This window comes from Hypanus sabinus, chromosome 6 (assembly GCF_030144855.1).
Source record: "Hypanus sabinus isolate sHypSab1 chromosome 6, sHypSab1.hap1, whole genome shotgun sequence".
NCBI lineage: Eukaryota > Metazoa > Chordata > Chondrichthyes > Myliobatiformes > Dasyatidae > Hypanus > Hypanus sabinus.
Genome location: NC_082711.1, coordinates 50,244,213 through 50,258,800, shown reverse-complemented (window position 1 = coordinate 50,258,800; position 14,588 = coordinate 50,244,213). Strand labels below are relative to the sequence as shown.

Below are 14,588 nucleotides of genomic sequence, written 5' to 3'. Positions count from 1 at the left end.
AAGAGGAAAACCAATCCTTAAAGAGGGAACAGAAGTGGAGACAGTGAGGAATTTCAAGTTCCTGGGTGCCTAGATTTCTGAGGATCTTACCTGGTCCCAACATTTCAATGCAGCTATAAAGAAGGCAAGACAGCGGCTTTATGTCAAAAGGAGTCTGAAGAGATTTGGTTTGTCATCTAAATCACTTGAAAACTTCTACAGATGTATCGTGGTGAGCATTCTGACAGGCTGCATCACTGCCTGGTATGGCGGTGGGGGCTACTGCACAGGACCGAAAGAAGCTACAGAAAGTTGTAAAATTAGTCAGCTCCATCTTAGGTACTAGCCTCCATAGTGCCCACAACACCTTCAAGGAGTGGTGCCTCAGAAAGGCGACATCCATTATTAAGGACCCCCATCACACAGGGCATACCGACTTCTCAGTGTTACCATCAGGAAGGTGGTACAGAAGCCTGAAGGCACACACTCAGCGATTCTGAAACAGCTTCTTCCCCTCTGCCATACAATTTCTAAATGGAGACTGAACCCATATACAGCACCTCACTTTTTAAAAAACATATTATTTCTGTTTTTGCACTATTTTAGTCTATTTAATATACATACATATACTTATTGTAATTGATTTAGTTATTAATTTTATTTTTTACTTTCTATATTGTCATGTATTACATTGAGCTGCTGCTGCTGCTAACAAATTTCACAACACATGCCGATGATATTGACCCTGATTCAGATTCTGATTCTGTTTCAGTTTGTTGCTTCCTTACAGTATGTCATCTTCACAACAGTTTGTGTCATCAGCAAATGTAGCACCCTCATCTTTGCTACCTTCACCTAGGTCATCCCAGCATAAATTGTAATCATTCTCAGCTTAACATGGTTTGCCACTCTCTACATATTACTAACCAGAAAAACACCCATAATTTTCTCTTTTTAATCCATGCCAAAAAATTACTTGCTATACCATGAGTTTTCGGTTTCTATAGTGATTTTTACATGGTTCCCTTACAAAATATTTCAAACTGCTTTCTCTCTATTCACAACGCATGCTTGTTTTTTGAGAGCTCTATTAAGTTATGCCCTGGTTCTATCTTCGTCCTTCACTTGGTTACCAACTCCTGTAATGAAGATGTAGATCAGTTTCCCTTCATGGCTCCCATGTGATCCCAGCCACAAATCAACTCGTGGTCATAGCTCCCAGCTCCAGTGGACAGCTAGCCATGTTGCTGAATCCCTAGCTTGTCCACACACCTGCTGGTGGGCCGGTACACAACCAGAACTGGGTATTGAGAATGCAGGTAGCAATGCAGTAAGAACCGCATCCAAAGTTGGAGGTCAAAACACAGGGCAGCACGCTGCTGGAACTGGGGTTGTCAAATGTGGGATTGGCGAGTGCCTGGAGCTGGGCTGAATTATATTCCAGATATTGCATTGCCTATGTGGTTTCAGAGTGACTGAGAAGTATTTTCAAAGGTAGTTCTGCCACTACTGGAGGTTACCTGCCAGGATGGTCATTCACGAGGAGAAATGGTCTAGGGATTATGTGTGTGGACATGATCAACCAACTGGTCTTTTCTTATGTGACACTTTTATACATTTGTATATAATTTAAAAACAAACCCCTTAGGATCGAGGAAAATCATTGTGAACTGTTGAAATGAAAGCACACAATAATACATTTTCTTACCTCAACATCTTTCTTAAGTTTTTCGAGGAACATCTTCTTATTCTCTTCATTAATGTAAATTTTTTGGCCATCATTGATGAAGTCATTGTCCTTGTATGTTGGTAATTCCTTGGCCTGCAACCAAAATCCACACAAACATTAGGAAACTAGTATGGAAAATGGAATAGTTTACTATTCAATTGCTTCCAAAATGTTCTGAACCTCCAAAAATACAATGCTAGAAATTCCCAAGGCTGTGCATCGGGTTGGCATTAACATGGAGAAATAGGAAGGGAGGAAGTCATGATGAGCTGTTACTAAATGCTAGTTTAGCTACAAATGCAGTATGTGTCTAGAAAGAGTGAAGAAAGGAGGAAAATTATCTTCTGAAATTATGCAACAAGGAGATCTGATAGACATATTCACTACCATGAAGGCACAGAAAGGCTCAATGGAGAGAAACAGTTCTGCTTGGTGAAGGGATAAAGAAATAGGGGACATTTTTGTCCTGCGATCAAGAATGATCAAGTTTTCTGAGATCAGAGGTGGCTAACAGGAACAGCAGAATTCCACAGTTGGAGCAAGATGTGGTTGCTGGAAAGGCAGGTGGGTAACTTGTGAGATGGTGCACACCTTCCATTATGTAAACATTTCACTAATACCATACAAATGCTTTTACTTCACTCCAAATAGTCATGAGCCAGAGACTCCCAAGGATCAACAAGCAAGTGTTGAGCTAATCCTTGAATCTTTTTATTTGTATACCTGGTAATCTAATCCTGTGACAGGTTTTGGAGTGGCATGCCCGTTTCATTTTTGATGACTACTTTCAATGAGAGACGGCTCCCGAGATGAGTGAAGTGGTCCACATCTCCCCATGAAACTTTATGGCTGGAGGGCAGTGTGCTATAGTGAAAGTGGATTGGTAGAGGACCTTTGTCTTCTAGAAATTGAGTGTAAGTACCACTCCCTTATATTCTTTCATGACAAAGAATGGAAGTTACCAGAAAAGGAATCAAAAGTGACTCAAGATCATTTTCTTTTGATGCAGCAAATGTTCACGATCTGGAAAAACATTTTTAGGCAAAGTAAAGGAGCATTCAAAAGAGAATTGGGTAAGGATCTGAAAGCAAAGAACCTGCAGCACTTTCAAGAAAGGGCAAAGGAGTATGATTAGCCTATTGCTCCTACATTGAGCCAATACAAGCCAGATATGCCAACTGGTTACTCTAAACAACCTGCAATTCTGTCCCACAATATCAAAGGGCAGTTGCAACTGAGGTTTCATTTGGAAGTTACTTGGATCTGCATACTTTCAAACATAATATTGCTTGCTTGCTTCTCTCATGGACAAGAATTGGAGGCAAGAATGTGGATGGATGCAAGGGGATTGTGATGGCCATGGAATTCAGGGAAAATGGCCAGCCAAGAGCACTGACACTGGAGTGGAGGGAACCAAACAGGCCATGTTTACTGAGAGAGTGGGTGATAGGGAGGTGAAGCATCAACTGTGAAAGGAACTCTAGCATCAGGCAGGACGAAGAAGCAATTGGAAGAGACAAGTATAGAGCTGACATGGCGAGGGAGCTCCTTTCAATGGGGCTTTGAGAGTGTGCAGGAGATCAGGTGAGCAGTTTAAAGCTGTGGGTGGGGTGGTGGTAGTTAAACTTCTCATTCACGTGTGAGCCTGCCTGGTTGACACAGCAAGACACAAACTCCTCCTGGGTGAAACCCGCAGTGGGCCACCCCTAGACAACGTGGTTCAAATGCTGCTGCGATGCTCCAAAGCGGATGGAGCATGAGGAAGGACACAGTTTAAAGAGACCATGAGAAGGAAATAACAAGGCCGTCTCTTGGCTGGAAATGCCTTTCGCCAGTTGGTGAGATTCCAACAGAAAATATTCGCAAATATTAAAGTGATTGACTATCACATGGCATTTGGATTTTAAGCAAAATTACTTCCCTAGATTCGGCTGAGAGTTCAAAATGAACCAAAGGTGGCGCACGTGTGCTGCTGGGAGGAGGAAAAAACCATTGCCAGTTAATGGAAGATCTACAAAGCAACACAACAAATGCACAATGTAACCATGGCAATTCTGTCTTTTGAGCTTTGCCACCAAAGAGGAAACGAAATGTTGATGTTTGAGAATGAAATATTTGATTCTTCCTCTTTGTGACTGGACACGAAAAATATGAAATATAACTTCAAACTTCAACAAGATCATCTGAAGAGTAAATAAGAATAATCAAAATATGCTTAATAGAAAGTGGACTGGTTGTTTTGTTTTGTTGATGCATTTTGTTCAGCCACCAGCGAAACTAGCTCAGATTACAAGCAACTTTAGTTCCACATTGTCAAAAGTTTAAACTGTACCGCAGGAGAAGCCAGCCACTTCAAATATCTGCCCTCAGCTCCACCACTGGTGTAGTTTTCCCATTCAGATCACCCTCATCAGCACCTGACATTATTTATCTGGGGACACAGTGTGGAATAGGTCCTTCTGGGCTGCCCAGCAACCCTCACTTTAACGCCTTTGGACTGTAGGAGAAAATGGGAGCACCCCAAGGAAACCTGTGCACACGCAGGAAAGAACATACAAATTTGCTTACAGAGGATGCCAGAATTGAACTTTGAACTCTGATGCCTTGAGATGTAATAGCATTGTGCTAACTGCCCATGGCATCTATTTTCTGTCTTCTTTTCAGTTCTGTTTAATTGCCATTTCAGGCTGAGGCCCTTCACTTCCAACCATAGGTGCTCCCTTACCTGCTGAGTTCCTTCAGCACTATGTGGGTGTTACAATGGTAAGTGCGACAACAGTAAACCAATTTACCAACTTACCAGTAATTTATCAAAGGTAATGACTCAAATACTACACTTTCACTATCAGTTCATTGTCAGGGTTCAACACTGGTCCATAGGGCATCAAGCCCAAGACAAGTGAAAATGTTTCATCCAGAAGTCTCTCATACCTTTCCTCTGGAGCTGATACCACATGGTAGTGTTAACACTGGTTAAAACATAATCGGGAGTACTCTAGCACAGGGGTTCTTAACCTGGACTTCACAGACCCCTTGCTTAATGGTATTGGTCCCTGGCGTAAAAAAAGTTTGGGAACTCCTGCCCTAGCAGGAAGGTTTGCTAGTACTGCATAGGATGGGGGGGGAGGGAGGGAGGGGAGAGGAGCATTAAATTAGAGTTGCAGGGAGTTGGGAAACTGAGTGCCAGAACAGACAGTGAAGTGGTTGTGGAAACAGGTGCTACTAGACCTCAGATAAAGTCAGGAATCAAAACAGTGAGCATGATGGGGCCAGTATTCTGAGTTGTATATATTTCACAATAATTTTTATAATAAGAAAGGCAGATAAACTCAAGGCATGGACTAACACATGGAATAATGATATTGTAGCCATTAGTGAGACTTGGTTGCAGCAGGGGCAAGACTGGCAGCTCAATATTCCAGGCCTCCGTTGTTTTAGATGTGTAAATGCAGGAGGGATTAAAGGGAGAGTGGTGACATTACTAGTCAGGAAATGTGTCACAGCAGTGCTGTCAGGACAGACTGGAGAACTCGGCTAGTGTGGCTTTATGGGCGGAACTGAGGAATAAGAAAGGTACGGTCAGGGTAATGGGGCTATATTATAAACCACCCAACAGTCGGCGGGATTTAGAGGAAGAAGTTTGTAGAGATATTGCAGACTATTGCAAGAAATACAAGGTTGTGACAGTAGGTGATTTTAACTTTTCAAATATTGACTGGGACTCCCATACTGTAAAAGGACTAGAGAGAACTAGAGTCCAGATAAAAGGTCTCGGCTCGAAACATCAACAGTTTACTCTTTTCCATTGATATTGCCTGGCCTGCTGAGTTCCTCCAGCTTTTTGTGTGAGTTATTTGGACTTCCAGCATCTGCAGATTTTCTCTTGCTCTAGATGGGATAGAGTTTGCCAAATGTGTTCATGAAATCTTCCTTCATCAGTACACAGAAGTCCTAATGAGACCATGGATGATACTCAATCTCCAATTAGCATATGAGATAGGGACAAATGGTAGGGGAACACTTTGTGATCATAATGCCATTAATTTCAAGGTCTGTTCGTCGGGTTGATAGGATTGTAAGGGACAAGATTGGTCCTCTAGAAGATCAGAATGGTAATCTCTACGTGGAGCCAAAAGAGATGGAGGAAATATAAAAAGCATTTTTGTATCAGTAATTACTTGGAGATGGACAGAGTCAACAGAAGTGAGGTAAATAAGAAGCCAGGTCATGGACTCTATACAGAGGAGGAGGTGTTTGTTGTCTTGAGGCAAATTAGGGTGGACAAATTCCCAGGGCCTGACAAGGTGTTCCTTTGGACCCTATGGGAGGCAATTGCAGATGCCCAAGCAGAGATATTTGAATCATCCTTAGCAACAGATGAGCTACCGGAGGATTGGAGGACAGCCGATGTTGTTCTGCTGTTTAAGAAAGGCTCTAAGAATAAACCAAGAAATTATAGACTGGTGAGCCTGACATCACTAATGGGAAAGTTATTGGAAGGTATTTTAAGAGACTGTCATTGGGATAGTCAAGGACTGATTAGGGATGGTCAGCATGGCTAATCAATCTACCCAATCTTATCAAGTTTTTTAAGGAAGCTACCAGGAAATCTACATGGACTTCAGTAAGGCATTTGACAAGGTCCCACATGGGAGGCTAGTCAAGAAGGTTCAGTCATTTGGCATTCAAATGAAGTAGTAAATTGGATTAGACATTGGCTTTGTGGGAGAAGCCAGAGTGATAGTAGATGGTGGTCTCTCTGACTGGAGACTTGTGACTAATGGAGTGTCACAGGGATTGGTGCTATGTCCACTGTTGTTTGTCGTCTTTATCAAATATCTGGGCGATAATGTGGTTAACTAGAAGAGCCAATTTATGGACGACACCAAGATTGGGGGTGTAGTAATGGGCTGAAAAATGGCAGATGGAATTTAATATAGCAAGTGTTGCACTTTGAGAGGAGCAAACAAGGTAGGTCTTACATAGTGAGCTGTAGGGCACTGAGGTGTGTGGTAGAACAAAGGGATCTGAAAAAACCAGTCCATAATTCATTAAAAGTGACATCACAGGAAAATAGGGTGGTAAAGAAAGCTTTTGACACATTGGCCTTCATAAATCAAAGTACTGAGTACAGGAGATGGGATGTTATGTTGAAGTTGTATAAGACGTCGGTGAGGTCTAATTTGGAGTATTGTGTGCAGTTTTGGTTGCCTATCTACAGGAAAGATGTAAGTGATTGAAAGCGCACAGAGAAAATTTACAAAGACGTTGCTGGGTTTGAAGGACCTGAGTTATAAGGAAAGATGGAATAGACTAGAACTTTATTGCCTAGCATGTAGAAGATTGAGAGGAGATTGGATAGAGGTACATAAAATTGTGAGGTATAGAAATGGTAATTGCAAGCAGGCTTTTCCACTGAGGTTGGGTGAGACTACTAGAGGTCATGGGTTAGGGTGAAAGGTGAAATGTTCAAGGGGAACATGAGGGGAAACTTCTTCACTCAGACGGTGGTGAGAGTGTGGAACGAGCTGCCTGTGCAAGTTGAACAGAAGTTGTACTGACTTTGCATAAACTGCACCTAATTTCCAAGCCTTTGAGAAGACATTTAAATTTAAGCTGCTGATATGACTGACCCACCTAGCAGCATTTGCAGTTCTAGCAGCTTGCAATCAGATAGTTGCCAGACTGGCAGTGAAGCTGCACTCTCTCCACACCACTGGGACTTGAAACTCTTGGCCATTATGTCATCAGGAGACTTTCAAAGGTAATGACTGCCAATATTCGTCAGTGCACCTGGTCAGCCTGGAGAGGCAGCAGGCTTTTGGCTTAATGGTAACCTAGGAATGAATGGGACCACTGGTTTGGGACTCTGGAAGGGTGGAACTGCTTTTAGCTTTCCATGTTACTTCATAGTTTCTTTCATACTTTCATTAGTTTAAACACAAAGGCTGTGGATGATCAACATGGAACCCTGCCAGCCAGCTGTGTACATCTGAAAAGTGCCATGAATTTTCAGTAATTAAATTTTTATATGCTTTGCATGGGGTCAAATCTTCCTACTATTAGTACACAAATCAAGAAAATAATAAATAATTATTTGATTTAATGAAATTTAAATAAATGAAAATACGTTTCAGCTCAAGGACAATTCTATCTATAACCCAAAACAGGATGCGTATGTTGGTTATACCAAAGTTCCTATCAAACTAAACAAAATCCACGAATAGTTATTTCTGAGCCAAACAACACAGCACACCACCAATGAAATAAATCTATAAAGGCTTGCTACTTCAGCATCACAAAACCTAAAAGGTGGACCATCAGTGAAACATTCTTTATAGATCAGTGGTGGAAACATTTTATTAGCTCCTGGGAGTTAAGGTAGTTTCCATTAAGTCATGTTTGCCGATGGGAATGTGTGTACTATGGCAGCATACAAGGCATAAAACTGTAGCAAGCCCATCTTATTGTGCACAATGTTGGATATATTCCCTAGCAGCAAAATCCAGTTTTCCTTTGGCACAGGGTGGGGTGGGAAGAAACTCACATCACTAGCACATGTGGAGGGCTGGTTGCATAACAAGAAAACTAATGCAGCCTGGACTTTACTGTGAACTGAGTTGAGGTTTGAAAAGCTCAAAAACTTCAAGGTGAGAGCCAGTGAGTGCTGGGTTGAACGCACAGGCATCTAGTTGGAGAGATTTTCCCTTTAGCAATCCTGTCAGTCCCATCCTATCTTTCCCCCAGCTTTGAAAATTATTCTAAATAGTGCCTCTTCATTTTCCGTTCAAAATGGCTAATAACAGTCATAACCACAAAGGTTTAAGTAAAAGGTTTTAGAGTCATAGAGAAGTACAGCACAGAAGGCCCCTCAACCCATCTAGTCCATGCCAAAACCACTTAGAATGCCTACTCCCACCGATCTGCACTGGGAACATAGCCCCTACCATCCATGTACCTACCCAAACTTTTCTTAGCAACATTGAGCTCGTATGGACCACTTGTGCTGATAGCTCATCCCACGTCGCCTCTTCAGCCTCTTGAATGATCTGGAGTTCATCCAGTTCCAGCTCCAACTCCTTAATGTGGATTATTAGAAGCTGTAGCTGGATGGACTTATGCAGTTGCAGTTGTGAGGGACACTGGAGGTCTCCCTGCCTTCCCACATCCCATAAGAGGAGCATTCTACTATCCTCTATACTGCCTGGCATCTCCACTGTCCTAACTGGGCAAATATAGAGAAGGGAGAGAAGAAAAAACTCTAGCTGGATCTTTTTTTTTACTTTCTCTGACTGAACTCTCAAAGAGCAAAAGCCTCAAAATCAGCACTCTGACTCTGACAACTCCGATGATGGCCAGCGGTCAGAGCTCCAAAATACTGCTACGTGTTGCTACCCTTTTGACCCGGTCAGCGGACCTGAGTGATATTCCCTCCTTTCAACCTTCTGATCTTCCAACTGGCTGCTGGTCACAGCTGCAAAAAAATAAAACTGCCATGAGCTGCTGCCTTTTCTTCTCGGTCAGCGGACCCGAGTGAGATTTCCTGCTTTCAAGCCTCTGATCTCCCAATTGGTCGCTGGTCAGTGAGTGCCAGGTTGAACAATGTCGCCCCATCTTTTATTTCATTGAATTATGAAAGCACAGGTGGGGATCAGTTGGAGAGCATTTCCCTTTATTAATACCCTCAGTCCCACTGTAGCTTTGCAATTTATTCTAACTAGTGCTTCTTCAGTTTCCTTTCAAAATGGCTGAAAACAGTCATAACCACAAAGGTTTATATAAAAAGTTTTCCCATACATCCTCTTGTATCTTTTGGTGAAAATGTTATACATGAACCCTCCATTTTGTTTTCTGAAGTATCTTCCAATGGGTGCACATCCTTTCCACTTACCTCATGTGAATAGGTTATGATCAAAGGTGCAAGTTCATAGAGCATTGGAAACAGGTCCTATGACACCAGGCCCATACCAATCATCAATTACCAACCTGTTTTAATATTGTTCCCATCAATTTACACCAGATTCCACCGTTCACCTGCACACTGTGCAGGGGGGGCGGGGTGGGGGGGGGGTGAACAGCAGCCGACAAACTTACCAACCCACACTGCTGAGTGTGAGAAGAAACTCATGCAGTCACATAGACAGTACTGGAGATCAGGACTGAATCCAGTCCAGTGAGATGTCAGACAGCAGCTCTACTGTGTCATTGCTACTGTTCTTTCAGATCTCTTCACAGCCATCTTCGTTCCTTTCAAATCTCCTTTCAACCATCTTTGCTCCAAGGAGAAAATCTCCAGTGCCTCCCTCTGTAGCTGAAATCACTTTTCACAACTTTTCACAATCTTCACTTCTTTTGTAATAGAAGTTCATTAAAAGGCAAGTTTAAAAACCTATCTATCAAACAGACTACAGAAACTGAATATTACCAGTAGATGGTTTTACAAAGACTTTCTAAGTAAATAAATTATTTTAAATGAGCTGCAGTTGGACTAGAGTCAGATTGAAATGCTCATCTTTTATGGTAAATCCATCTTCAACTGTATTCATCAAAAATGATCAAATTACCACTTTTAAGTGTAATGTCGTATTGAAATTAATGCAGTGTTATCTTAATTATACTCTAAATTGCTGCCAGATTAAATTGGATCATGGCACAGATTGAGCAGGAGTCAAAGAATCTTAAATTTTTTTTAATGTAACTAATGGAACTTTGATGCAATTTGCACACATTATCGTAACTGAGCATCAGTGAACAATTTATTACTAGCTGGGATATGATAGGAACATTTTATTGCTTTTATCATGACTTTACTGATGATTACTGATGCTATAATTGGCCAAACTGGATTCAGCAGATTAGGCAACTACAAACCTCAGGGGTCAGAATTCCAGTGATTCACAACCTTCGATTTATTAAAACTTCAAAAGTTTAATGAATCCAGCATTCACTCTAATTGAAAGGGGGTTTCAGATTTCCACTTCTTTCTGTCTGAGAAAATACTTTCTATTCCCACTCCCAACTTTGAGGACATATAGTTTCTTTGCCCATATTCGATAGAATCTCTTCACAAATTAAAACACCTCAATGAGATCACCGCTTAAGCATCGAAACTTCAGAGAACATAAACAAAGCTGATAGAATTTGACCTTATAGTCACACCCAATATCAAATTCATGAATCTGCTTTTCATAATATGACCTTCCTGAGGCTGAGCAACTTCAACTAAGATCAGTTTTCCAAATAGGAATCTAACTGAGGCTCCACATAAACTAAGCTCACACATCACTTTTGCATTAGGATCCCCCTGAAATGAATAGAATTCCAAAAGCAATTCTTTTTTTTAAAGAAATATGATGCTTTAGGAATTGTTTACTCTGGTGGCAAGTCAAGGTGTTTACGCATGGTTTTAATCTTGTATTCTATTCCAATCCACAGGACTTACCAAGGCCCCAACTTACTCATAGAGTTATACAGCACGGAATTGAGCTAAATGGCTCACCACATCCATGCCAACGTTTTGCCCATCAACAGTATCATCTGTAATTGTAAATACAAAGTTCTCATGCCATCAACTGAAAACTTGAGGCCCAAACACAAATACTCCCGGAATAATATTTTGTGTATCCTTCCAAATATTTCCTTTACTTTTATGCACCACTGCCAATTCGAAATTGATGAGCACCCTACGTCACAAGTCTACCACTAATTCCAAGTATGTTTATTATTATAGTAACTTCCTGAGTAGATACCTTATTGCATCTTCTCTAGATGTTCAGATACTTGATGCCCAGAGATGGCATCATGAGCCACCATGCTAGAAAAAGCTCATTATGGTTAGACATGGCCTTTAAAAATCCATTGTAACCTTCTGTAAAGAGCTCCCCAGTTGATGTCAGAGTCAATGATGTAAGATTTCAGACAATTCTTCACTACTGGTGTTAAACTGACTGGTCCCATAAGTAATCTAATTTTTTTTTCTTTTGTAGACATTACTCACTTGATTTTCAATGTCAGCCTCAGATTCTATACCTTAACTCATATTTTAAAATATTTAAAATTGCAAGTGGACTACAGCAGCAGGAGAGTTTAATTTCACAAGACCATTAAGTGATATTCTAGGACTGGGAAATAAATCACCGCTTTATCTTGTGGCAGACGATTTATATCTATGCATTAAAAAGTCAATGAAGTTCTTCAAAAACACAAACATGCATTTTGTCGAATATTCCCTACTGACCAAGAAAAAGAAACAATGGAAGTTGTAACTTTTAATAATGGCAGATTCAAGACAGTGGATTTATCAGTAATTTTGGCACAGGCTTCATTGTGTTTGACAGAGCATTTTACTGAAATGCTAACTAAACTTAAATAATCCCAACTTTAACTCTCCAGAGAAGGGGTATATTTTTCCACATCTGTTAAACCAAGGTTTGTTTTATTCTACCAAGCCACCAGCGTTTCAAATTGAGTTTGTAGCGTTACTGCTTTCAAAAATACAAAGCACATCTGGAAGTGCAAACCTGCAGCCACCAATCATTTACATCATTTAATCTTAAATCCAAAACGTCACCTGTTTCTGATGGAAGCAGTCAGTTAGATGGTTATTAAATGTTAATTTTACAAACTCCCATTGTTATGAAATGCAACTGGAAATATGCATATAAATACCAAATTGGCAAAGATCAATAATTACAGTACTACAAAGTTTGTATATTATAATAGTTGGCAAAAAATCTCAAGTTTTCAAAATAGCAGCACAAATAAAACATATTTTCAGCATCCTCTTTCACCGTTCCTTCCTTAATCTCGCTTGAAGTCAGCTCAAAAAAAAAATTACTTTTGCAAGATTTTATTTCCAAAGCAGAATTTTGGGAGAATGTTTTCCAAAGAAAGAATTTGGAGAAAAATAATTAAGATTCAACATCCTTGTGTCAAAATTGCAATAAAACTAATAGACCATAAGACTACAGAAGCAGAATTAGGCCATTTGGTCTATTAATTCTGCTCTGCCATTCCATCATGGCTGATTTGTGATTCCTCTCCACTCTCCAGCCAATAAGCGAATCCTATATCCATGCTACTATTTTTCCTATAATATCATGGGCTTTTATCTTGTTAAACAGGCTTATGAGTGACACCTTCTTAAAGGCTCTCTGTAAATACAAGTACACAACATCCACTGATTCTCCTTTGTCTATCCTCAAAGAATTCTTACAGATTTGTCAAGCAAGATTTTCCCTTAAGGCGACCATACTGACTTTGGTTTGTTTTATCATGTGCCTCAAACTGCTGATACCTCTTCCTTAACAGATGACTCCAACAGCTTCCCAATAACTGAGGTCTGGCTATAATTTCCATTCTTCTGCCTCCCTCCCTTTTTGGAGAGCAGAGTGACATTTGCAATTTTCCAGGCCTCCGGAACCATTCCAGGATCTAGTGATTCTAGAAAGATCATTACTAATGTCTTCACAATCTCTTTAACCCTGGGGTGTTGTCCACCTGGTCCAGGTGACTTATTTACCTTCAGTCCTTTCAGCTTCCCAAGCACCTTCTCCCGAATAATATCAATTGCACTCACTTCTGCTCCCTGACACTCTTGAACTTCCGGCATACAGCTAGTATCTTCCTCAGTGAAGATGGAAGCAAAATACTTACTCAGTTTGTCTGCCATTTCCTTGTGCCCCATTACTACCCCTCCATTGTCATTTTCCAATGGTCTGATATATACTTTTGCCTATCTTTTACTCTTTATATATCTTTTTAAAAAATTTCTGGTATTTTCTTTGATATTATTGGCTAGCTTACCTTCATATTTCATCCTTTCCCTCCTTTTGGCTTTTTAGTTGCTTTCTGTTTGTTTTTAAAAAGCTTGCCAATCCTCTAACTTCTCACTAACTTTTGCTCCACAATATGTCCTCTATTTTGCTGTTATGCTGTTTTTTGACTTCCCTTATCATCCTACTTTCAGAATACTACTTCTTGTTTGGGATCTATCTATCCTGTGCCTTCCGAATTTCAACCAGAACCTCGTCATTGTTGTTCTGCTAGTGTCCCCTTCCAATCAACTTTGTCCAGCTCCTCTCTCATGCCTTTATAATTCCATTTACACCACTGTAATATTGATGTATCTGAATTTAGCTTCTCCCTTGTAACTGCAGGGTGAAGTCTATGACATGATGATTGCTGTTTCCTCAGGGTTCCTTGACTTAAGCTCCCGAATCAAATCTGATTCATAACACACTACCAAATCTAGAATGGCCTTTCCCCTTGTAGGTTTAACCACAAGCTGCTCTAAAATGCCATCTTGTAGGCATTCAACAAATTTTGTTTCTTGGGATCCAGTCACTTTAAAAATATCTAAAATTTTGGCCTCCACAGCCACCTATGGTAATACATTCCACAGATTCACCACCCTCTACCTAAAGAAATTCCTCCTTGTCTTAAATGATCATCCTTCTATTCTGAGGCTATATCTTCTGGTCCTACAATCCCTTGGAACAGCAAACACCCCCTCCATGTCTACTGTATCTAGGTCTTCCAGTATTCAATAGGTTTCAATGAGATGGCCCATCATTCTTCCAACCTGCAGTGAGTAAAGGCTGAGAACCATCAAATGCTCCTCATATGTTAACCCTTTCATTCCATGGATCGTTCTCGTGAACCTTCTCTAGACCCTCTTTAATGCCAGCACATCCTTTCTTAGATAAGAGGCAAAAAAAAACTGCTCAGAATACTCCAATTGTTGTCTGACCAATGCCTTATAAAGAGTCTCATCTTCACTTTTAATAATACAGCAACTACAGGCAAGGAGAAAGGGCATTGCAAAATTTGATCACCCAGTTCTATGTTGCAGTTCATGCCCAGGACATGCCTTCTTTAC

At 40.6% G+C, this 14,588-nt stretch overlaps 1 protein-coding gene across 1 annotated transcript in view; it reads right to left on the bottom strand.

Moving 5' to 3' along the window:
- Positions 1 to 14,588, bottom strand: part of LOC132395455 (phosphatidylinositol 5-phosphate 4-kinase type-2 alpha) — a 230,376-nt gene that overhangs the window by 26,916 nt on the left and 188,872 nt on the right. The window contains exon 7 of the mRNA XM_059972099.1: positions 1,688 to 1,801. Within this exon, the coding sequence (XP_059828082.1) occupies positions 1,688 to 1,801 (114 nt within the window). The remainder of the gene's footprint in view (positions 1 to 1,687; positions 1,802 to 14,588) is intronic.